We start from the raw sequence: 26,577 nt of genomic DNA, 5'->3' as shown, positions 1-26,577 counted from the left end.
TTTTTTAGACTACTTGCAGTCATAAATAGCAGTTCAAATTCAAAGAGTCAACAGCCTACTAAATCCAGTTTTAAATCCTGATGCATGCCCCCCACCCCTGCAAAATGTACATTTTCAAAGCAGTAAGTACTTTTCTTGTAAATGTTACCAGCACTCACCCATACAGACTAGTTCTAGGTCAATAAAAATTAAAGGGGATGGAATAAAAGAAGAGAGAAAGTTAAAAGAAAGGGATTACCTACCATTACTCTGCAGTGTTAATCCTGAGAGATCTTAAATTTTTAAAGGGGGAAAAAAATAAAATATTAATCATTATCATGAAAATAATTTCCATCATATTTAAAATTACAGAATATAAATTTAAGCCAGGGATTCAAAACTTCCATGAACCATTTCAATTCAAGCATAGTAATATAAATGCTATCTAACAATGCAAAAGTGCTTTCCATCTTATTTTTCAAGAACAGTGTTCTAAGCAGGCAAAATACCAAGTATGTATACTTAGTTTTAGTAGTCAAAATATAAGCTTGCTCAGAATTCAAATTTAAATAAACATATTTCATTAAAAATGTCCGACTTTTAACATTAGTTGAAATCCTGGGCTATCTCCAAATTTACAATTTAACTTAGAAAAATTAAAACACTATTGATATCTTTTCCCTTTATTTTATGCTTCTAAGCATAAAAGTCAAGTTTACTTACCAATTCCAGGTGACACAACTCGTTCATAGTGATATGGATTCACACAGACACTATCACATTTTAAGTCAAATGCATACTGACAATATTTAACATGTTTTAGTTCATTTTTGTGAAGGTCAGGCCACCTCCAGAGACGGGCATAGATCACATGAGGAAATCCCTTGCGACCAGCCACCTAAGAAAAGTAAACGACCATTTAATGAGCATCACACATTATGCAAGTCACTTGATACATTCTCATTTAATCCTTGCAATACTACAAAGTCAGTACTATAATTCCTATTTCTTAAACGAGAAAACTAAAGTTCAAAATAACTTAATTGGACAAGGTCACAAAGTAGTAAACTTAAGCATGATTTCAAGGCTTAGGCTCAGGTTTTAAAAATAAACAAAAAAGTATGCATTTAATGAAGAAACAATACCCAAAATCTAGCAATAAAAAATTTTAAACATAACAATATGTTTTCTATGTGTTTCTTTAAAAATATCAAACACATGAAATTATGTAATTCTACATGAAAAATCTGATCCCTGAAAACAAAAGGTAAAGACTTGTAAATTTAAGTTAACTCCATAAGTTTTCAAAATATTGTTGAATTCTTCTGGATTGTTTTTCACATAAAAGTACCAGACATACAATATCAGATTTCTAAATTACAAAAAAAAAAAAAGAAAAAAAAAAAGTTGAGTGGTACATATAATACCAAAAAAGAAAAAAAAGGCTACAAGGAGGAATACCAAAGGGCTAAAGATGTAGGTTTTCTTCTGATTTTTATTTTCCAAATTTTCTATACTGAACATTTTTTTTAGTCAAAACATTTAAAAAAATTTTTAAGCTATACCTCTATTGTAAAGAAGATACATTCTTCCATTTATTTCCACATAGTGTATCAGTACAGGATCCTGTATTGATAATATCTGTGCTATAGGATGTACTACAGTATCTAAAGAGACGGAGCAAGCATAAAACTTCCGTAGTAACTTGAGAGGAAACAAGAATCTGTAGAAACCTGCCACTACAGAGTACAGAAGAGACCCTGGAACAAGACTAACCTGAAGCCTTCCATCCAATGTTCTCTGTATGGTAACACACTTGCTAGGGTGAGCTCCATTTGTAGTTATAGCTGTTATTAAAGAATCCAATTCATCTTTTTTCTCCTTCAGCTTTTTAACTAAACTTTCAATTGCTCTTTTGGCGAATGTTTCACTCTCTCCACCTTGTCTATGGCACATCAAACTATGTACAATGCTCAGACAGGCATCATTACTTGTTGGTGTATTTGTAATAGACATATTGTCCATTTGTTAAAGTTATTTCTTTTAAATCAAATATGTCTCCAATTTCCGGAGCAATTTTGATCTTTCGGAGGCAGCGAAAAACAACAGTTAACGTTGCAAGGAAAATTGTTAGACATGTAGTATTCAGGATAATCTAAAAAAAAAAAAGAGAGAGAGACAGATATCAGAACACATTTCATAAAGCAGATTCAATTACCTTGGAAAAGATGGAATTGCTTCAGTTGAGTCAAAGACTCAATGCACATAATTAAACGTGGTGCTTAGAGTTTTAAATGACTTAATTAAAATGTTGCCATTTTTGACATTCCCAAAATATTAAAGTTAGACCTTATTATTATAGAGGCATGTTCAATCAAGTCTTGTTGACTGTACTAGTCACCCTAAAGTAAAATCTTAACAGAACTTTCAAAATGGATTACTTCTGAAGAGCAGCACTTTAAAACATTCTTGATTAACAACTAGCTAAAGCTAAAAGTCAACCACTAATACAGATGAAAAATTCGCCATCACCTGGCACCAAACGCTGTTTATCCATCAGCAACAGCCATCTTTGTTATGAGCCCACCGACAACAACAAAGAGATGAATAATTTTTAAATGGGCAAAGGATTCTAATACTCATTTCTCCAAAGAAGAATGGCCAATAAGCACGTGAAAGATACTCAATATCATTCATCATTACTGAACTGCAAATCAAAACTACGAAGAGATACCACTTAACATTCATTAGGCTGGATAACTCTAAAGAATAGACAAAAAGCATTCATGAGAAAATGGAACCCTCATACACTGCCCGTGGGATTGCAAAATGGTACAGCCACCTTGGAAAAGGACTCTGACCATTCCTCAAAATGTTAAACACAAAGTTACCATATAATCCAGCAATCATACCCTCAGCAATTCCATCCAAAATTACCAAAAACCTATGTCCACACAAAAATATGTACATAAATGTTCATAGCAGTATCATTTCTAATAGCCAAAACAACTCAAATGCCCATCAACTGATGAATGTATAAATACATACAATGTAATATTATCTAGTCATAAAAAAGAATGAAGTACTGGTACATGCTTCAACATGGATGAACCTGGAAAACATGCTAAGCGAAAGTCACAGAAGGCCACTTGCTATATAACCCCATTTACATGAAACATCCAGAACAGGCAAAGCACCAAAAAAAAAAAAAAAAGTGGATAGGGGGGAAGAGTGAGGAGTGATTGCTAATATGTATGGAGCTTCCTTTGTGTCAGTCGCTCAGCCCTGACTCTTTTCGACTCCATGAACTATATAGCATGCCAGGCTCCTCTGTCCATGGAATTCTCCAGCAAGAATACTGGAGTGAGTAACCATGCCCTTCTCCAGATCTTCCGAACCCAGGGATCGAACCCACATCTCCGGTGTCTCCTACACTGCAGGCAGATTCTTTACCACTGAGCCACTAGTCTTTTAGGAGTAATGAAAATGTTCTAAAATTGATACTTGTGGTGGCTGCATAACTCTGTCACTACAGGGAAAACCATCAAATCATACACCTTAAAAGGGAGACTTTTATAGTATGTGAATTAACACATCAACAAAGTTATTATTAAAAGAGACACCACTAAACTCCTCAGAAGATTTTACCCATAAAAGCAACAAGGTAAATTCCTTTCAAAAGAAATTAAAATATAGGAAATTAATATTCATTAAAAATCCGTTCAACATCTATAACACAAACTAAGTTATCTAACCTCAAAATCTCACGTGAAATAAAGAAAAGGCCATCAGCCTAAGAACAAAGGCAACGAAGCAGGAGCAGAGGCTGTTCTCATGCCGGGTTGTTCTGCACGCGTTTGCTAATGTTGCTGTGTCCCATGCTTGTTTTACTTTTATTTTCTTTGGCTGTTTACTTGAATTTTAAAAACTCATTCTCCACTACCAAATTAATAAAACTAACTCATCAGTCTGCCAAAATCGATTCCTCTTCTGACAACCTTTACTTGCACAGCTTGCTGATGTGCTCAGTCGTGGCCGACTCTGCGATCCCCTGGACTGTAGCCTGCCAGGTTCCTCTGTCCGTGCAATTTTCCAGGCAAGAATACGGGAGTGGGTTGCCATTTCCTTCTCCATGTACAGCTTGACCACCACTCAATTACCCAGCTCTGGAAAGCCTGGTAAATCATCTCTGACCTATCTGTCTCTGACCTCCACTACATTCTCTCATAAAGTTACATGATTCTTTACCTTGGTCGTTTCCACCAATTCCTATTCTATCAGACACTGATGTAGTTCTGGGCTTCCTTTAAATTTATATTACTTGATATTTAATACATACTCCCTCTTTTTGTTATCTATTTTATATAAACACCTAACCCAGGCAAACAGAAACACATTTTTCATGTATCTTTGATTACTGAGCTACTTGCCCACATTCAATAAATACATGCTGAAGGTGTACTTTTCAGATAACCAGAGATTACCTGCCTGGTGGGTTCTGAAGTTGAGAGATATGGATTAGAATCCCAAGTCTTACACTAAATAGTGGGACAGATTAAGTTACTTCAACTCTCTCTCCGAACCTGGATTAAAAGGAGAATATACAGAGCTCAAAGTGGAAAAATCTATATAAAGGTGTCTAGCACGTAACGCTGAGTAAAAAGGAGAACTTTCTGAATACCAAAATGTTTAATTGTTTTAAAGAGATTTTCCTACATTACGCATTTTTCTGCATTTTCTCTTATTAAAATTTGTCCAAGAAAATTTAGTAGGGCAGGAACAGCAGTAAACCACCCATCCAGGACTCATAACCCAAAGGCATACAGGAGTCAGGCAAATTATATAAATGAATAAAATGTGGCAGGTGTAAAGAAAAGTACTAGGCAAGCAAGTGCGCGTCCATCTAAAGTGAGCAGCCGATACTCCCAGCAGAAGTAGCATTTGAGCTGCCACATTTTCAAAGCCCATCTGTATGTCAAAAATAAGTACTGGCAACTTACTTGCAGGGAAAGGGGAGGAAGGAATGAGAAAGAGAAACTACTGTGGATGCCAAACCAAACACACCTTCAACTCAAATCTGTCCCAAGAGAACCATCAGTTTGAAAACTCAGAAAACCAACCTCATAACAATTTTAATTTCTAGACTGAAAGCTCTCAGGGACAGGGAGTAATACTTGTCTTACTAATCATTATGTGCCCACAGGACATATAAGTGCTTCTTCTTATTAAACGAATGCAGTCATGTCCAGGCTATTTCTTTTGCCTAACAGTCCCATATCCAGTTCCACTTTATCTACTCGGTAAATTCCTAGCCACCTTTCAAAGTGCAGTGTAAATGTCTCAATGCCTCCAAGAGTTTCCCCTAACACACTGTCTCCTCTCACCGCAATCCTGAAGGAGAACTACTTCCCTGGTATGTTTACTGTGTGCCCTATTATATCACTTCACACCACTCTCAAAACCACACCCCAATTACAACTCAACACATTATATTGTAGTTATATGATTATGTATTTGCTTCACACCGTGTTGCCAAAGTTTAGAAAATGGCAGTACTTTCTCATCTTAGAAATTCCCAGTACAATGCCCTGTTCCTTTCATATACTAGGTAAATGCTTACAAGCTGACTATAGTTTTTTAATTCAGTATCATTACCTTGCAACAAATTTGGAAGAATGCAAACACTTATGTCGCTGAATTCATTCTGACATTACATCCAAAAGACTTGTTCCACCTTATAATGTAATTAAGGATAAATTAAATTCAGATGACCATCATATCTACTCCTGTGGGCAAGAATCCCTTAGAAGAAATGGAATAGCCCTCAGTCAACAAAAGTCCAAAATGCAGTGTGTGCATCTTGTGTGCGATCTCAAAAACGACAGAATGATCTCGATTCATTTCCAAGGCAAACCATTCAACATCACAGTAATCCAAGTCTATGCCTCAATCACTTATGCCAAAGAATCTGAAGTTGAAAGATTCTATGAAGACCTACAAGACATTTCGCAACCAACACCAAAAAAAAAGTTGTTCTTTTCATCACACTGGAGTGCAAAAGTAGGAAGTCAAGAGACACCTGGAGTAGCAGGCAAGTTTGGCCTTGGAGTACAGAGTGAAGCAGGGCAAAGGATAACAGAGCTTTGCCAAGAGAACACACTGGTCATAGCAAACACCCTCTTTCAACAACACAAGAGAAAGCTCTACACATGGACATCACCAGATGGTCAATATCAAAACCAGACTGATTATATTCTTTTCAGCCAAAGATGGAGAAGCTCTACACAGTAAGGAAAAAACAAGACCTGGAGTTGACTACGGCTCAGATCATGAGCTCCTTATTGCAAAATTCAGACCTAAACTGAAGAAAGTGGAGAAAACCACTAGGCCATTCAGGTATGATGTAAATCAAATCCCTGATAATTACAGTGGAGGTTGACCAACAGATTCAAGGGATTAGATCCGGTAGACAGAGTGCCTAAAGAACTATGGGTGGAGGTTTGTAACACTGTACAGGAGGTGATGACCAAAACCACCCCAAAGAAAAAGAAATGAAAGAAGGCAAAGTGGTTGTCTGACAAGGCTTTACAAACAGTTGAGAAAAGAACAGAGGTGAAAGGTAGAGGACAAAGGGAAAGATATACCCAACTGATTGCAGAGTTTCAGAGAACAGCAAGGAAAGATCAGAAAGTCTTAAGTGAACAATGCAAAGAAATAGAGGGAAACAATAGAATGGGAAAGACAAGAGATCTCAAGAAAACTGGAGATAGCAAGGGAACATTTCATGCAAAGATGGGCACAATAAAGGACAGAAACAGCAAAGACCTAACAAAAGCAGAAGAGATTAAGAAGAGGTAGCAAGAATACACAGAAAAACTATACAAAAAGATCTTAATGACCCAGATAACCACAATAGTGTGGTCAATCACCTAGAGTCAAACATTCTGGAGTGTGAAGTCAAGTGGGCCCTTCTAAGAAGTATTACTACAAATAAAGTTAGTGCAGGTGATGAAATGGCAGCTGAGCTATTTCAAATTCTAAAAGATGATGCTGTTAAAATGCTACACTCAATATGTCAGCAAATTTGGAAAACTCAGCCTTGGCCACAGGACTGGAAAAGGTCCGTGTTCATTCCAATCCTAAAGAACATTCTAACTATCATACAATTGCACTCATTTCACATGCTATGAAGGTAATTCTCCAAATCCTTTAAGCTAGGCTTCAGCATCACATGAACTGAGAACTTACAGACGCACAAGCTGGATTTAGAAAAGACAGAGGAACCAGAGATCAAATTGCTAACATCTGTCGGATCATAGAAAGAGGAAGGGAATTCCAGAAAAATATCTACTACTGCTTCATTGACTATGCTGAAGTCTTTGACTATGTGGATCACAACAAACTGTGGAAAAATTCTTAAAGAGGTGAGAATATCACACCACTTTATCTGTCTCCAGAGAAACCTGAATTGAGGTCAAGAAGCAACAATTAGAACTGGACATGGAACAACAGACCAGTTCAAAATTGGGAAAGGAGTACATCAAGGATATACAATGTCACCCTGCTTATTTAACTTATATGCAGAATACATCATGCAAAATGCCGAGGTGGATGAAGCACAAGCTGGAATCAAGACTGCCGGGAGAAATATCAATAACCTCAGATATGCAGATGATACCACTCTAACGGTAGGAAGTGAAGGGGAACTAAAGAGTCCCTTGATGAGAGTGAAAGAGGAGTAAAAAGCTGGCTTAAAATTCAACACTCAAAAACTAAGATCATAGCATCTGGTCCCATCAGTTCAGTTCAGTCGCTCAGTCGTGTCCGACTCTCTGCGACCCCATGAATCGCAGCACGCCAGGCCTCCCTGTCCATCACCAACTCCCGGAGTTCACTGAGATTCACGTCCATCGAGTCAGTGATGCCATCCAGCCATCTCATCCTCTGTCATCCCCTTCTCCTCCTGCTCCCAATCCCTGCCAGCATCAGTCTTTTCCAATGAGTCAACTCTTCCCATGAGGTGGCCTAAGTACTGGAGTTTCAGCTTTAGCATCATTCCTTCCAAAGAACACCCAGGGCTAATCTCCTTTAGAATGGACTGGTTGGATTTCCTTGCAGTCCAAGGGACTCTCAAGAGTCTTCTCCAACAGCAAATAGATGGGGGAAAGTGAAAACAGTGACAGATTTTATTTTCTCAGGCTCCAAAATCACTGTGGACAGTGACTGCAGCCATGAAATTAAAAGATGCATGTTTCTTAGTGGGGGGGTGGGGCGGGGGGTGGTGTTAGCTATGATAAACCTAGACAGTGGATTAAAAAGCAGAGACATCACTTTGCCAAGAAAGGTCTGTATAGTCAAAGCTACGGTTTTTCCAGCAGTCATGTACAGATGTGAGAGCTGGACCATAAAGAAGGCTGAGCGCCAAGAATTGATGTTTTTGAACTGTGGTGCTGGAGAAAACACTTGAGAGTCCCTTGGACTGCAAGGAGACCAAACCAGTCAACCCTAAAGGAAATCAACCCCGAGTAGTCACTGCAAGGACAGATGCTAAAACTGAAGCACTAATAATCTGGCCACCTGATGTGAAGAGCGGACTCACTGGAAAAGACCCTGATGCTGGGAAGATTGAGGGCAGGAGGAGAAGGAACAGAGAATGACATGGTTGGATGGCATGACTGACTCAATGGACATGAATTTGAGCAAATTCAGGGATATAGTGAACAACACGGAAGTGATCAACCTGGTGTGATGCAGTCAATGGGGCAGCAGCGTCAGATACACTGAAAAACAACAACCAAGCACCTGAGTGCAACTATTTCATCACAATCTCACTATCAGATGTAACCACCTCTAAAATTTAAGCTATTTTTGGCCCTAACAGTATCTCAGAAAACGTTTTAATTGCACATTTCTCTGAAAAGTAGTAGAAATATTCCTATGACCACAAGTGTCTGAAACATAATAGGGGCATACAGGTGTTTTCCTAAATTAAACAGTTCTAGATTACAATTTTTTAAAGAGTGATATGGAATGACAGTAGACAAGAGCATTTAAGTGGTATAAACAAATGCACAGATTTTAACCAAAGTTCTAGTAGCATGACTGTAAGTTAACATCTCTCTAAATTCTCTAGTCTATAAAATGGAAACAGTATCTGCCTTGCCAAGTTTACAGACTGGCTATGGTAATCAAATGCAACAGTGTATACATCAAAGCAACCTGGGGACCATAAATTGGCCAATTCAACAAACACTGTATCCCCTCTGAACAAAGCACTGAGATTCAGAAACAAGTAACAGGTAGTCAGAAAATGGTGCTCTAGGAGAACACCCCATTTTTGTAACAATTTATATCACCTCATTAGCTATCCTGAAACAAATTTCTAACCTACTTAGGATTTTTAAAATAAACAATACCCTAATATAAAGGGGGGAAAAGATTAATATATAACGCAGTATATATTTCAGTAAAAATGCTCAAGCATATCAACAAAATTAGAAAGTATAATCAAGAGGTTAGATGCTAGGACATATATGGTAAATCACCATAAATATGACAGCTATGAATTTAGACCTTCCAAGACAGGTATGTTGTTTTGACACAATGGCATTGTAGTCAGTGACATGGATTTTCCAAAATGTTAACTGCTGATAAAGTTCCAACAACTTCAGTTAAGAAACTGAATTAACAGGACTGACATGTATACACTACTTTATATAAAATAGATAACTAGTAAGAACTGACTGTTCAGCACAGGGAACTCTATACAACACTCTGTAATGATCTATATGGGAAAAGAATCTAAAATAGAGTGTACATATGTATAACTGATTCACTTTGCTCTATAGCAGAAACATGACATTGTAAACCAACAATACTCCAATAAAAAGTAAACAAAAACATAGAAACTTAATTCCCCAAAACTGAATATATATTAAGATGGAGCTAGGGTCCAGACTATTTGTTTTCCTTCTGCATGAATATTCTGGGCATTTGAAAGCACTGTGGAAAGCAAAGGATTCTTTACAGTCTCTCCCATGCAGGATGTCATGCTCATTCCCCATGCACCAAAGTTCCTCCCACTAACTTCCACAACATCTCTTAAACAACAGTTGTTGTTGTTCAGTCCTTCAGTCATGTCCAACTCTTTGTGACCCCATGGACTGCAGCACACCAGGCTTCCCTGTCCTTCACCATCTCCCAGAGTTTGCTCAAACTCATGTCCATGGAGTCAGTGATGCCATCCAATGATGTCATCTTTTGTCACCCCCTTCTCCTCCTGCCCTCAATCTTTCTCAACATCAGGGTCTTTTAAAATGAGTCAGCTCTTTGCATCAGGTGGCCAAAGTGTTGGAGTTTCAGCATTTATTCCACTGAGAACCACTGACTGAGACAATCCAAACATATCATTATACTAAGTAACAGATGCCTAAAAGAGGTAGAAATTAAAGTGATCCGGAAATAGGAAAGCATGGAAAATCCACAAGTTAGCTAAGTCTTAGCATGATGTATCAGTCAAGCGAGGCTAGTCTATGTCACAGTGACACAGACTCCCCAAAATCAGCAGCCTAAAACAAAGCTTTGTTTTCTGCATAAACTAAACGTCAATCACAAATATATGCCCAGAATAGCAATGTTCATCTCTCACAGATTAGGCTAAGAAAGCTCCATTTCTACATGTCCTTAAATGACAGGGGGAAAGATCAGTTCAGTTCAGTTCGGTCGCTCAGTTGTGTCCAACTCTTTGCAACCCCATGGAGTGCAGCACGCCAGGCCTCCCTGTCCATCATCAACTCCCGGAGTTTACCCAAACTCATGTCCATTGAGTCGGTGATGCCATCCAACCATCTCATCCTCTGTTGTCCCCCTCTCCTCCCAACTTCAATCTTTCCCAGCATCAGGGTCTTTTTTAATGAGTCGGTTCTTCACGTCAGGTGGCCAAAGTATTGGAGTTTCAGCTTCAGCATCAGTCCTTCCAATGAACATTCAAGACTGATTTCCTTTAGGATGGACTGACTGACTGGATATCCTTGCAGTCCAAGGGACTCTCAAGAGTCTTCTCCAACAACACAGTTCAAAAGCATCAATTCTTCGGCGCTCAGCTTTCTTTATAGTCCAACTCTCACATCCATACATGACTACTGGAAAGACCACAGCCTTGACTAGATGGACCTTTGTTGGCAAAGTAATGTCTCTGCTTTTTAATATGCTGTCTAGGTTGTTCATAACTTTTCCTCCAAGGAGTAAGCGTCTTTTAATTTCAAGGCTGCAGTCACCATCTGCAGTGATTTTTGGAGCCCAAAAGAATAAAGTCAGTCACTGTTTCCCCATCTATTTCCCATGAAGTGATGGGACCAGATGCCATGATCTTTGTTTTCTGAATGTTGAGCTTTAAGCCAACTTTTTCACTCTCCTCTTTCACTTTCATCAAGAGGCTCTTTAGTTCTTCTTCACTTTCTGCCATAAGGGTGGTGTGTCACCTGCATACCTGAGGTTACTGATATTTCTCCCGGCAATCTTGATTCCAGCTTGCACTTCATCCAGCCCAGCGTTTCTCATGATGTACTCTTCATATAAGTTAAATAAGCAGGAGGAAAGATAGTATAACTCATACTCTGGCTTTTATTTATTTATTTTTTTATACTCTGGCTTTTAAAGGCTGACTATTGCTTCTGCTCACACTTGATGGGCAGTCATATGGCCGTGCCAGTGCTTCTCAACCAGAGCAACTCTGTCCTTCTAGGAACATTTGGAAATGTCTAGAGACATTTTTGACTGCCACAACTGGAATGGGGGAGATGGGGGCAGTGGCGGTGGTGGAGGGCAGAGTACTACTGGGTATCTAGTGGGTCGAGACCAGGGCTACTGCTAAACATCGTGCAATGCACAGTACAGCACCCCGTAAGAAAAATTTACCAAGCCCAAAATGTCAATAGGGCTGACAAACCCAGGCTGACAAACCCAGGACCAAGGCTAATTTCAAGGTCGGGGAGGGAGATAAAGAGAAATACAATATTACCAGGCACCAGAAGAGCCATGAGAATATTGATGAAATAGTACTACCACATGTGAGTAAGAATTTGCCAAGCTGAAGGAAAACCATAGGAAAAAGCAGAGGGACAGGAGTGTAGATGTTTCACCTTGAGCAGGTTTACAGTAGGAAGGGTAGGGGGAGGAGAAACAGCATTGGATCTGCATTAAAGAAAACCTTCGTGGCAGCAAGAAGATAGCTTTGCAAAGAGGAAAAGAAAACCAGTTAGGAGACAGTGATGAGTGGGCCTAGACTAGGGGCATGGGCAATGAAAACCAACAGGACACTTCTAGGCAGAACAAACGAGAATTTTTTTAGTCAACTGCATACAAGGAGTGAAAAGAAAACAGTCAAAAGATGGCCCATTTCCTAGATAGGTTTACTGAAAGATGAATAAAAGATTTGAAAGTGGTTAAGTAACAAAATCAGCTTTAAATATGCTGTATTAACAGCCCATTAAAGATGTTAAGCCTATGTGAAAGTCTCTAACACACAGATATTAGATAGAGTCACTGTAACAGAACGACAATCCCATTGCAAAGGGGTGATTAATGGGAAGCAGGACGTCAGCAAATGGGACAGAGGTATGTTCTTACATCTACCTATTTTCTGTTTTGTCCGTAGCCTTGCTATTAAACATAAGGTGCCACCTGAAGTTGACCATAGATCTAGAAGCAACTCCATGAAGTATAAACCCACAATAATTAAAATACTCAGTAAAATTAAACAGGCTGAGTGCTGCCTGGAGAGGCTCTCATGGAGATTCATGAACTGTGATTAATGAATGCTGCCATTTTTTAATTTCTCAGAAGTCTGTTTACTTTTGGATGATTACATTTGTAAAACAAACACAGAGGCATATTTTCTAGAAGTTATACATATCTTAGTCAAGGATCAAGTATGGGAATATTTGAGAAACTGCTTAAGTTTAACAAGAAAAAAAAAAAACAGCCTAGCCTGGTGAAGTATCATTAGAAAGAATTCTAAACAAGCGTGCACCAGGGGTGGAGCGGGAGAGGGCGCAAGCTTAATTCAATTACCTGAAGACCCAAGTTACCTGAAGCACAAGTTACAGCCTAGACTGAGCCTCATCAAAATGAGGGCAGCTGGAGGAAAACCTCCAAGAGTACAAGGACTTATATGCACAGTATTAATTGGCTCAGAAGGTAAAGAATCTGCCCGCAATGCAGGAGACCCAGGTTCAATCCCTGCATCCGGAAGATCCCCTGGAAAAGGGCATGACAACCCACTCCATTCTTGCCTGGAAAATCCCATGGACAGAGGAACCTGGCAGGCTACAGTCCATGGGTCACCAAGTGTTGGACACAACTGAGTGACTAACACTTTTCAATGATTATAAAGATTTAAGATAAGAATAATACAAAGAAACAAAAAGAACATTTTTGTGATAACTTTTAAGATGAACTACAAGGGACAAATTTTAAAATGTTTGCTGTTCACCCTCTGGGCTTAGGTTTAAATGTCATACTGGTATACCAATTTCCTAAATAATTTAATAATTAATAATCTTATTGTAAAATTAAGTTTTCTGAATGAATATATTAAAGGTTGCTAAAAGAAGTATCAATAAAGTCCTCTAGTTGACATGTTTTTTGTCTGCCAGCATATATTTTCCTTTCTGTAACAGTACTCTGATTTCCCAAGGAGAATCTACCTGGGAAGGTAGGATAATCCCACTTGTGCCTAACCATAGTCACCTCCATGGCATATCAGCTGTTTCAAAAATGGGAGAGGACCCAAGTCAGGCTAACGACAGCTCTAGGACTTCTGTTGGAACTACAGAAAAAATTTAAAAAGGCCTTTCTTTGCTGGACCTGAACTTGAAGCTGGGAGTAGTCAGTCTGGAGCCTGCCTGCCTGCTAAGTCACTGCAGTCGTGTCTGACTCTTTGAAACCACAAGGACTGTAACCCACCAGGCTCCTCTGTCCTTGGGATTCTCCAGGCAAGAATACTGGAGTGGGTTTCCATTTCCTACTCCAGGGGATCTTCTTGATCCAGGGATCAAACCCACTTTTCTTATGTCTCCTGCACTGGCTGATGGATTCCTTACCACTAGCACCACCTGGGACCCTACCTGAGACTTAAACTAACCGAAAGGGAAGCACAACCAGAAGACAGAATCCTGATGACACTGGCTCCTTGTGATCCCAGATCCAGCACTCTGAGCCCAACTCTGATTCAGACCAAATCAATGAATTCCCTTTTCACTTGACTGCAACGTATTTCCCAAATTAACTGAACAAAAATTGACTTGAGGACCTACTGTACAGCACAGAAAACTATACTCAATATTTTATGATAATTTATAAGTAAAAAAGACCTGAAAAAAAATATATGTATCTGAATCACTGCACTGTCCACTTGAAACTAACACGATATTGTAAATCAACTCTATGCTTCAATTTTTTTTTAAACTGAGTTAATAACATTCTCAGAGATAAGAGTAATATAATACAAACCACATATATCAACAATAATAACCAATAATTTTGTCAGTAACACAGATAACGAGTTACTTTAAAATAGCAGTTGCCAAACTGGTCTCCAGTCCACTTACTTACATGCTTAATTATTGAGAATTCCAAACAACCTTTGTTTACATGAGTTACACCTATTAATATTTACCATATCACAAATTAAAAATGTTTACTCTATCCAATTAACTTAATAAACCCATTACATATTAATATAAATGTTATGAAAAATAAGTATTTTCTTAAACAAAAAAGTCAATATTCAGAATGACATCATTTTTGTTTTGGCAAATTTCTTTAATGTCTAGCTTAAGAGAAGACAGCTGGATTCTCATAAGTGCTGCTGCATTCAATCTATTGTGATGTTTAATGTTTATGAAGAAAATACACCTTACACAGATAAGTAAGTAATTGGAAAAGACACGAATATTTTAATGGCCCTTTTATATAATGATGGCTGTTCATCTTTTATTCAACGCAAAATGCAACAAATGGCAATTCCTAAAAGTTAGTTGCAATGTGGAATCTGAAACTATCAGTGAATTTCTTGGCTCTGTTACACAAAAATCCACTGGTCCATATTACCCTTTGAATGGCTCTCCTACCCACACATGATTTGTAACATCATGCATTGGTCATCCAGAAAATACTGGTTCAATGAGTTATACAGACCTTCCCAGGGTTGACACATTTCTTATAGAATATATTTTTTTAAAATCACATTCTTAAATATCACCACCAATCTCATCAGAAAAATCTTTTAAGTATGGGGAAGCTGGCAAGCCCACGGTGACAGGTACACATTTTCCAGAAATCTAATTTTCACTTAAAAGACTAGATTCTTATCACTGGTAGCAACCAGTTATTATCCTTGAATGGCAGGCTCATTTCACTCACTTTCAAGGAAAATGCCTGCCAAATATCCAAGTCTAAGTACTGACAGTTTATTATTTTTTTAAGTAAAAATAAAAGTGGTGTTCCATTTAAAAAGTGGCGAGTGGTTTTCCTAGAGATGAACTTTGTACATAGATGTGCAGAAAAACTTTATGCACACCTCAATTTTTTAAATATTTATTTATTGTTGTTGTTTAGTGGCTAAATTATGTCCGACTGTTTGCGACCCCATGGACTGTAGCCCCACCAGGCTCCTGTGTCCGTGGGATTTCTCCAACAAGAATACTGGAGTGGGTTGCCATTTCCTTCTGGGGATCTTGCCCATCCAGGGATTGAATTCTATAGTCTCCTACATTGGAAGGCGGATTCTTTATCACTGACCCACCAGGGAAGCTCAATTTATTAACTTATTTAACATTTATGTGGCTGTGTTGGGTCTTAGTTGCATCATGCAGGATCTGCTGCAGTGAACAGACTTGTGGTGCGTGGGCTCAGCAGCCACAGCAGGTGGGTTTTACTTGCTCTGTGCACAGCACGCAGCACGGTGGATTTTAGTTTCCTCTCCAGGGAATCGAACCCGTGTCCCCTGCAGTGCAAGGCAGATTTTTAACCAGTGGACCACCAGGAAGTCTCCACACATTTATTTAATCATACTGAAAAGACATGCACTCCACGGTAGAGATTTTAAAAATTAAAACATTTTACTGCTTTACCAAGGAAATTTTTAAGTGAAATTGGCATTTTTTTTTCAAATGCTTAACATGTGTTTAGTACCACTGCCTTGATTCAAACTAAGGTGCCAGAAGTTTACCCACCACTGCTTCCTCATGATCAGTGCAAATGCCAACACAGCAACAGTGCACATAATGTCTGTTTTATTATAAGAATGATTTTGGTTTCATGAGCCCCTAGAAGGGACATGGAGATCCCCGGGAGTCTGTCAATCACACTTTGGAAAACACTGTTTTAAAAGATTGTAAAGTAGGGTGGATTTTAATAACTGGAAACTGAAAAATACATTTCATAAAACCTCATAATTGAAGACTATCAAGTCATCAAGCTTATTCTTTCAAACAGGGGCTATATCAGAATTCCCGCAGGTCACACCAGCCCTACTAAATCTATACTGAGTGGGGCCCTAACTTTAAAAGCACCCAGAGTCTGAGGTGCTATCAATTTCACAAAGCACTGATGTCGTCTGTACTAGTCTACATGTTTCACTTTACAAATTACCAGAAAGACAATGGAACAAACTGCAATGTCACGGATATATGAAACTAGTAAAAAGACTAATTACATAGAAATTGTGCCATTTTTCTTATTATTAGCCAGCTGCTTGATTTCAACATCTGTACACATAAAATTCTTCCTTCATCTAGTTTTGGTAGACCTGTATGACATAGATGCACTGAGTGTTACTTTAAACAATAATTTCTCTTTATCTCATCACATTAAGCACTACTTTCAGTTGTCCTCTCATCAGATGATTCAATTATTACAATGACTGGCCACCTACTGATATCGGATGCTCCAGAATTCACTAGTGAATACCATAGATAAACAACCTTAACCCAGTTTTACATTGAGAAATACATTTTGAAAAATGTAAAAGATCTGAATTACACACATTCATCTACATTAAGATTTAAAAAAATTATACCTTACTCATACCAAAGACAAATATTCAGCAGAAGTCCTTTTTTTTTTTTTTTTTAACATCATAAAGAAGATTGGGGTTTGATGAATTTTAAGTAAATTACTCCAGTGCATCAAGGACTGCAAAATAAAGCTTATACTGCATCAAAACAGATGAAGCAACGAAGATAAGCATACTAACATATCCAAACACTTTAAAATCAAGAGGTTCTTTTATTTTTTTTTAAACAATATAGACTCCCATGCCTCCTCCACTCCATTCTCATCCTGAATCCGTGTGTTTGGGGGATGGGACGTACAGCAGGAACAGAGAATATCCTGTTTTATTTTTTTAAATAGCTCGTCCAGATGCAACTACTGGCAAACCAGCACTTGTGAACTACTTCAGGTAATGTAAATGGAGAACTGATCATGCTCTCCTGGATGATCTCTAAAAAACTGCTAATGGGGCTTCCCTGATGGCCCAGTAGTTAAATAAGAATCCGCCTTGCAATGCAGGGAACACTGGTTTGACCCCTGATCCAGGAAGATCCCACAAGCTGCAGGGCAACTAAGCCCATGTGCCGCTGCTACTGAAGCCCAGGCCTAGAGCCTGAGCTCAGCCACAAGAGGAGCCCCGGCCACGAGAAGCCCTTGCACTACAACCAGAGAAGGCCTGGGCCCCGCAACAAAGACCCAGCGCAGCCAAAACTAAATAATTCATTTTTTTAAAAGAAGAACTCACTAGTTGGGCTTGTTGAACAACCGTCTCATAGTGTGTAAGTTAACCTCTGACAGTAAAATCTAAATCAATGCAACTCCCTTCTCAGGAACCAATGAAGTGACCAGTTAATTGTTGCCTACAAAATACAATGGTTTCCAAGCAGATCAACCCCCTATGAAGACCAAATTCCCACTGGGAGTTTAGATGCAAAGTTCAGCACCTAACCCAAGTCATTAGTCTTTAAAAGGAGCCCAAGTAAGCATTTTAGAATATGTTAAAATATCAACTTCCTATTTAGGATAGCAATGATAAACCAACTTCTCAGCAGGGGAAATACAGCTTCCTAAAACTTGCTACCAGACAAATCAAATGAATTGAAAAATGAAGAAAGGTTCAAACAGGAGACAGAGGGACAGACTTGGAAGCAAAAGAAATATGGCAATACCTTCAAGGAACCATGTGAATGTGTATATCCCTGTATTAAAGAATGTAAAGCTGACACAGTGAAACAGTTAAAAAATTTAAAAAAGAAGTCAGAGGACCCTGTAGCTCAACCATTTTGGAACTCTGATCTGGCTGCAACCCAAGCCAACTGAGTCACAATTTCTGGAAGTGCGATCCAGCCATCAGTATTTTGCAAAACTCCCCAAGAGACATCAAAACACAACCAAGGTTGAGAATCACTGCCTTAAACCTTAAGAGTAAAAAACAACAACAACAACAAAAAGATGAACGCCACACAGTAACAAGTTTTCCAAAATGCAAACAATTCTCATTTAAAATGTAAACAATGAAGTATAGACTTTAAATTTAAAGGTATTTAGAATTATCACCAACTTTAAATTAAGATGTAAAAACAGACTCTTTACAGTATGTAGTAGCCATCTGACCTATGATATAATTCACAATAGTAAATAATCAAAACTTAAGTTTTAAGATTCTAATGAGCTACCATCTCAGTTCTACATAGGTAAGTGCTACCCTAGTTTTTATCCACTCTCACGGTTAAAACAAATTTTCCTGGATGCCAAGTACACCATGTAATAGTGTCAAGGTGACACAACCTAAAATACTTTGTTCCTGAGAAGCTGGAATTTAGCCACATTTCCTATCACCAAAATTACACATTTTAGGATGAGGGGGAAAAAAATCCAAAAACTCTAAATATGACTCATTACTAAGCATATGTTTTGGCATATTATCTGTGCTAACAGTACTGAAAGTTGCTCAAATGAATAGTATCTAGACATATTTGTCAACTGCTTGAATTTCTCTTTTCTTTTTTGATGTTTTTTTAATTTCTCTTTTTAAAACAATTAAATCTTCATCAACTGTGGAGCAAAAAATCCAAAATTTAATAATTTAACAAAATGGTATTAAATTCTGGTTTAGGTTTATCTAACTCCTTTAACTTTGGTGTAGAAAACAATGAAATCAATTGAAACCATTTCCATCAGATTAGTTTTACACATAATAGTCACTTTTAATCATCACTAAAGCAAAACAAAAATTTCTGCCTAACTACACAATCTTGTAGGGTACAAAAATAAAGGAAATCCAAACATGTACAAAGAGCACTGAAATGACTAACATGTTCACTGAATGAAAAAAACTGGGGGGAAAAAAAAGAAAGAAGCATAAGCTAGAGGGGGACACAATAGAACTAAGTTTACACATAAGAAAAATAATGTATGTTCTCACCAAAATGGACAAAATTTTAGATGAGACTAAATATGCGTTTTACATATAATGAGGCAGATCCTGTAGGGTTAACTGCCCTAGTAGAGGCTTCAGCAATTCACGGCTCAATTAGAACAGTGTCTAATGATGTTACTATAACACCAGCTCAATCAGAAAAAAAACAACTTCCAAGCCAGAGAGCTGGAGTGTGACTGGACAGCATAAATTAGTTTAACACTTGGGCAAGGGGTGGGGGGTGGAGGGGAGGATCTGAAGGGGAATGCAGAAAAATAAATTAACACACAAATAGTGAAACAGCTCAACTAAAATGTAGCTTAAGAAAGTGAAGCACAGGTTTTTTATAAGCAAATAAGACTTGCTGCTTCCCAGTATAAGCAGAATTGCTTCGAACAGCAAAGCCATCGAAAAAGGTCAATGATGCACATAAAACTTATTTCAAAAAACTTCACAGTGACTTTCTCAGCACAGGTTTTCATTAAATCTGAAACCGCCTTGCAGTTTTTTCTAAGCTTAAGATACACAACCAAGGAACTTAACTAAACAAAGAAGTTTCTACACAGGCATTTAATTAAAAAATTAAGATGCAATATCTCTTTAAAGCAAGTTCCCCCCAAACCTGGAAAGCAAAGAAAAAGCCACTTCTATTAACAGATTCACAAAATGTTATATCAATTTTCTCTATAAAGGGTTTTAGTTTTAACTCCAACAACTTAAACCTACACAATTCATCACCACCCTTAGACCTAAACAGACTCCAAATTTTAAACACCTGGCCTACCTTTATTATATTTGTACTGTAACAAACCCAAAGTAAAACCGTAACATTTAAGGAAGAAACATTAATTTAAAAAATCATACTTTAAGATGATAATGGTATTAATCATTTACAACTTGAAATGTCAAATACTACTCAAATCCGAACTTTCCAAAAGAGAAAATAAATCCTTTAGCAGAAAAAGAAAAGCTGCACACTAGCACTCCCCAACTGAAATAAATTTGGTCTAAGCACAACACAGCAAAGACAACGTGTGAAAACTGCAATAAAAATTACTGAAATGCAGTTGACTAAATCTAGTAAAGTTCGTAAAGGTATTTATTTCTGTATTTTCTATTAGGACTAAATAGTTTCTACCAGAAAAAAAGTACTGAACCTTCTTTTTAAGCACTCTGAAACTGAAAGGATGCTAAGTCTTGCAAAAGTCAAAGGTTGTTAAAATCAGCCAAGACAACGTGCTTTTAGAAAGTCAATTCAGACTAATTAAAATGACTCCCCATTATATTTACTATTCCTAAATAAACTAGCAGTTTCACCTTTAAACTACAGCCTAAAAACTAAAGGCATCAAGAAACTAAATTCAAAATAAACTATTTGGAAACAGGCACATATACTTATTTTCAAAAATTTTACTACGGTTTTCTAGGGGGAAATATTAATAATCATCAATTTTCAGTAGAGTTTTATTTTTTTAAACCTCTCTATATTGCACACCCCCCCCCCCCGAAAAAAAATCTTTCAAGTTAACGAAACACACCCACTTCTTCGAAAATCTCAAACTCAGCTTGAGAAATCACAAGAGCAGTTTGGGGCTTGAGATGGAGCCACCGCCCTACACAGCCTACACCGATTTCACGCTCGGTACTTGCAGTCGGAGCAATAAAATAAGTTGGCTCTTATTTTTCATTACGAGTGCGGGGCGGGGGGGTGGAAGCGGGCTGGTCAGTTAGGTGCTAATAATGTTTCCTGCACGCCGCCATCACCCACGGTACTCAAAAAAGTAAAGTCAACAAACCAAAGCCAGAAACACGAACTGGAGTGACACAACCAGGAAGAGAAAATAAGGGACAAAGAAAAAAAAACAACTGCTCGAGAAAAGAAATGAAGAGAGACCATTCACAACTTTCATTCAGACCGAAGGCAGCCCGCTCCCGCCCGGGCCGACACGCTCCGCCGTGAGGGACGGGGGAACTACCTCAGAACAACAAAGAGCGGCGACGGCCGCGGCAGCACGCCCAGCGCGGGCTCCACTCGGTTCCGCCGCGGACCCCGCGGGCAGCTCGGGGCCGCAGGACCGACTCCGGAGCCCGAGAGATGCGAGGCGCCGCGGCCCGGCTCGGCCCGTCAGGCGGCCGCGCCGGCTCTCCGGGCCGGGCCCGCCGGCTTCCCGCGCGCGCTCCCCGCCGCCGCCGGGAGCCCGCCCCGGGGCGGGGAAGCCGCGGGCGGGGGCGCGCGGGCCCAGCCCGGGAGAAGGGGAGGGGGACATGGCGCGTTACCTGGGCCCGGGCGACGGCGAGGGGCTTCCGCTCTCCCGCCGCGGCTCGTCCCTCCGCCCGGCGGGCTCCGGCGCGCTCCTCGCCCCGCGCCCCGAGGCGTCCGGGCCAGGCCGCCCGCTCCTCGGCGCCGCGCCCCTGCCCGCGCGGGCCGGGCCGCCTCCGAGCTCCCGGGCCGCCCCGCGGCAGGGCCGGGGCAGGGGGATTGCCCCTCTCTCGGGGCGCCCGGCTCCCCTCACCCGCTCCCGCCCCTTTGGGCGGCCGCGGAGCCGAGGGGAGGGCGGGAAGGGAGCCTCCGGAGGACAGCGGGCGCCTACGAACGCGGGCTCCGCCACTCGAGCCGCTCCGTTACCGCGGCGGTGGCGGCGGCGACGACGACCAGGGCCGTGTTGTTGCTGCCAACTTGTCGGGAGGACACTGAGCATGCGCGCGCGGAGACCACATCCGGGTAATTTCAGGGTTTGGCCCTCTTCTCCCCCCGCTCCCCGCCTCCCCGCGCTGCTTTCCTTTCTCTTCGCTGCCCCCGCCCCGCACCCCCCGCCGGAGTGTCGGGAGGGTCGCTCTGCGCAGGCGCCCGCTGGCCAGTGCCGGCGGCGGGGAGCTCCGAATCCCGGCCTGGTCCCGGGCCCCGGCGGGGTGCGCTGCCCGCAAAGATCGCGGGAGCGGCTGCGCCCTGGGCGTCCCTTTGCCACAAAGTACCCAAACAGCGCGGGAGAGCTCGGCGTGTTAGTGGGTTTCTAGTAAGTTTATAAACAACGATCAGGAGGGCCTCGTTTTTTTGTTTTGTTTTTGTTTTTTTTGAGGACCTGCGTGGCCGCAAAAAAATGAGACTTTTTAACAGCTTTGCTTTGGGGAGAACGTAGCTGTAGCGGGTTATTTGGGAAAGAAACTGGAGTGACCGTACCTTCCCTCTCCGCCATTCCTGGGTCCCTGGATCCAGAGGTGTTTAAACTCACGAGATGCCTTCTTCGGTTGAGCAGGACAGATCATGGAACCACAGATTTGAGAGCCTGAACAGGTATTGAAATTCCTGAATGGTTCCTGTTGGAAGAGGTATAGGCGAAACCTCGGAGTTGGATGGGACTTTCGGGTCCTACAGCACACCTGTTAAGTAGGTTACCTGCTGGGTAAAGGAAAGATGTAAACTCCACTTTTGACCTTATACTTGTGCTTTTTGAAAAGTTTACAAGATGAATGCATTTACTCGATGTTTTTAAAGTTTCAGAAAACACATACTATTTACATATATATTTTTTTCTCACCAACCAGGAAATATTTCTGTTGAGGGTCCCACCAAGATTACTATCGGAAGGGAAGTCTTGTCGCTCAGAATCTGTCTTCTCCCCCAACCAAGTTTTACTCCCAGGCCCCTAACCCCATCCTGTGCTCTTTCCTTTTCTGCCCAACAGCCTCTAAAACTGTCGTCTTCAAACTGGTGTTCCCTGGGCTTTATGAAGACTTTCCAAGACTAGTTTTAAGGTGTTCATTTCCAGATGCCTCACTAGCGTGTGTTCTATGGTCTAAAACCGCTCAGTTTGGGACTTTCCTGGCCATCCAGTGGTTAAGCCTCCAGGACACAGGTTCAATTCCTGATGAGGGAACTAAGATCCTGCATGCGACCAGATTTTTTTTTATTATTAATTGTTCAGCTTAAGAAAGCACCTGAAGACACAGCATCCCCTTTCAAAACTGTTCAACTCCCACCATACAAACCCAAGTAAAAACTCACCCATTACTCAGACGCATAGATGCAAGATGTAGAAAACCTCTAGGACAATTCAGAGGAACGTTCAGAAAAATTTGTGTCCTGCTGAAAAGTGACTCAGAACAAATGGGTTATAAGTTGTACAAGTCAGGTGGCTTCCAGTTCTTTGCTATCAACAGCATTGAAGGAAAGTTTACGTGACTTGATAACAGATCACCGTGTGACTCTTGGGCAGTATACTTGGAAGAACTTAGAGAACGAGTAATATTGCTAAATCTAAACTTCTTCCATTCCTATCTCTAGTAGTTATCTGTACACACGCATCTTGTCACCTTTGCCGTACTCTATTGGAAGCAAATCACCAGTCCCACCCCCATCCAAGGGAAAGAGACCACACCGGGCATGTATTCCTGGAGGCCAGATCCTGTGGGGCCACATTAGAGTCTGTCTGTTCACTCATGCAAGGGACAGTTCCTATAAGCTCAACCTCCCCATAATTTCTTCGGATTCCTTTCAGGTCCTGGTTTAAGGAAAACCTGACTTCCCTGGGGCACCATTTCCCCTTCCCCCCTCAATAGTAGGTCCTGTTTTTTCACCCGTGAGCCTCCTAGACTGGCCTTGGAGGTGAGGTAAGCATCCTGCTTGCACTGGCACCGTGTTTCGAGACCATCCTCTCTCTTCCCGATTCACCTGCAGCTTTAAGTCTTGTCATCCAGTGTCCCTCATCCTTGCTCACATTCCCCCTCATTTTTTTCATCATTTGCTCTCATCAGGCCCTCCAACACCATTTCAGTCCTAATCCCAGGCAGTTATCCTATAGCATGTATACTCCGACGATCATCCACCTTCCCTAACCTCTCAGTTCCTTGACCTCTCCTCCGAGGATCTAGTCCTACCCTCACTGTGCCTCTCGTTCCCTTGGCATAATCACGGGAGCCTCATCAAACTTGGCAACTTTCTTCATCATCACAATTTCAAACACCTCTCTCTGAACACTACCTCCCGTTTCCATATTTCCCTGTAGTACTCTAACCCCAACAGTTCTGCAACCCACTTACCACTCTTTCCCATCCTTAAAAGTGAGTCGCTCAGTCACTCGCTCACTCTTTGAGACCCCATGGACTATACAGTCCATGGAATTCTCCAGGCCAGAATAGTGGAGTGGGTAGCCATTCCCTTCTTCAGGGGGTCTTCCCAACCCAGGGATTGAACCCAGGTCTCCCGCATTGCAGGCAGACTCTTTACCAGCTGAGCCAGTCCCGTCCTTGACCAACTTAAATCCTGGCCAGTCATCCCACAGTCGCTCTCTTGCACACACTCTCAACCCTCTCCCCTCTTCCCACCTCATCGTGCTTACTGGGCAAAACCACAGCCCTGAATCAAGCCCGCTCTCCATCTGTTTCATGTCGGCCCTGTGCATCTGACTGTGGCTAAAGAACACAGTCACTAACCGGCTTCACTTTGATTTCATCACCGTGAACTGCACATGGGCCTTTAGTGCTTGCTGCCCAGGAATCCTCCTTCCCTCCTCCGTTCTTCTAGATGTCAGACCTTCTCTGTCCTCCAACCTGTACCCTCTTCCCTCCCATCCTCACTGATTCACGACCTTGCTTCCTATTCCACTGAGAACGTTGAACCAATGACACAAAAACTTCCACAGAATCTCGCTGTCTCATCTACCCATAAACCTCATGCTAGCCTCTGTAACCTCTTCTCCACCCTCCCTTCCATTATACAGGTGAATTTTCCATGCTCCGAACTAAAGCTAGTGCCCTCGCTAAAGGCAGGAGACCTCAATATTTGTCTTGTTTGATCAAGATTATCACCATGACTCCACCATTGTCCCCCCTCCTCTTTTATCAGTGTTTCCCTCTCTACTGGCTGATTCCCATAAGCTTATAAACAGCTCTTATTTCTCCAGTCCTACAAAATCTTCTATTTGATTCACTTCCACTAGCAATAACCTTCCCATTTTTCTGCTTCCTTTACAACAAAACTCCTAAGAGTTTCCTGTGCTTTCTCTTGTTCTTCTCCCACTCTAGAGCAATATAACATATACCATATGGTACAATTAATATAAAGATCAAAAGCATGCCAAATATAATGTGTATGTTACGACTGTACACATGTGTAATAGATTCACATCAACACACATGAGATTACGTATGTGTGTATTTTATGTTTTGAGCCAAGAGGGTCTCCCACACGCTCTTAAACCCCCTCCATTCATGCTTTCATCCTTATCACCGTATCAAAACTGTTCTTATTGAGGTCAACAGTGAACTTCACATTGCCTAAGTCCAATGACCTGTTCTCAACTATCATCTTAAATTGACCTGTCTGTAACAGCTGACACACCTAACCACTTGATTCACCTTTAAAAAAAAAAAAACAAAACCTGCCCCTTCTTGCTTCTCCTCATCACTTCATCAGATCCTTCATTCCCTGACTTCTTTCTTTTTTGTTGATTCTGTCTCTTCTCCCAGACCTCATAATGGCCCAGGGCTCATTCTTTGGATTTCTTTTGTTTTATCTACTCACATTTCACTGGTGATCTAATCGGGTCTCCTGACTTGCAGTACCCTGTAAGATATATGGTATCATCATATAGGATGACAACTCCCAAATTTATACCTTTATCTCCAACTCCTCATCTGAACTCCAGATGATGATACCAGCAGCCTGCTACAGGTCTTCTCCCTCAGATCTCTTCAGCCCAACAACTTCCCTATCTCTGCTGATGACACGTCCATCCTTGAAGTTGCTTAGACCAAAAGCCCTGGAGTCATGCTAGACGTCCCTCTTTCTTATCCATCCCATGTCCAGTCCAGAGCCAAAGTATCCCTTACCACCTCCATTGGCCCCTGGTCTGTTCCACCATCACCTGATGCTACAGTTAGTCTTCTCAAAGTTCTCCCTGCTCTCATGCTTGCCCCTTAGAGTCTATTCTCAGCATAACAGCCAGAGTGATCCTCCTAAAATATACGTCTGCTTAAATCCCTTCTGTGGCTCCTCATTTTGTTCAGCCTAAAAGTCTATATCCTGTACCACGGCCACGCTTCTGATCCTTACCTCTCTGATCTCATCTTCTGTTCCTCCTCTCCTGGATGACTCTGCTGTGGACTTACTGACCTCCTACCTGACC

General features: G+C 40.8%; 1 protein-coding gene across 3 annotated transcripts in view; it reads right to left on the bottom strand.

Moving 5' to 3' along the window:
• SMAD4 (SMAD family member 4) overlaps positions 1-21,817 on the bottom strand; it is a 51,931-nt gene extending 30,114 nt beyond the window's left edge. For 2 of the 3 annotated variants that reach the window (XR_003508488.1, XM_027526131.1), the window contains exons 1-4: positions 21,731-21,817; positions 1,756-2,134; positions 703-877; positions 243-272 (exon numbers count right to left, since the gene is read on the bottom strand). Coding sequence is in view for 2 of the 3 variants with exons in the window: in XM_027526131.1 (XP_027381932.1) it covers positions 243-272; positions 703-877; positions 1,756-2,004 (454 nt within the window). In the remaining variant the exon portion in view is untranslated. Of the gene's footprint in view, positions 1-242; positions 273-702; positions 878-1,755; positions 2,135-21,429; positions 21,607-21,730 lie in introns of those variants that run through there. The other variant, XM_027526132.1, reaches the window with a different exon arrangement.
• Between the last annotated feature and the right edge of the window lie 4,760 nt (positions 21,818-26,577).

Source organism: Bos indicus x Bos taurus, chromosome 24, assembly GCF_003369695.1.
Source record: "Bos indicus x Bos taurus breed Angus x Brahman F1 hybrid chromosome 24, Bos_hybrid_MaternalHap_v2.0, whole genome shotgun sequence".
NCBI classification, from domain to species: Eukaryota; Metazoa; Chordata; class Mammalia; order Artiodactyla; family Bovidae; genus Bos; species Bos indicus x Bos taurus.
The sequence above is the reverse complement of the archived record's forward strand: the minus strand, read 5'-3'. Positions and strand labels throughout refer to the sequence as shown.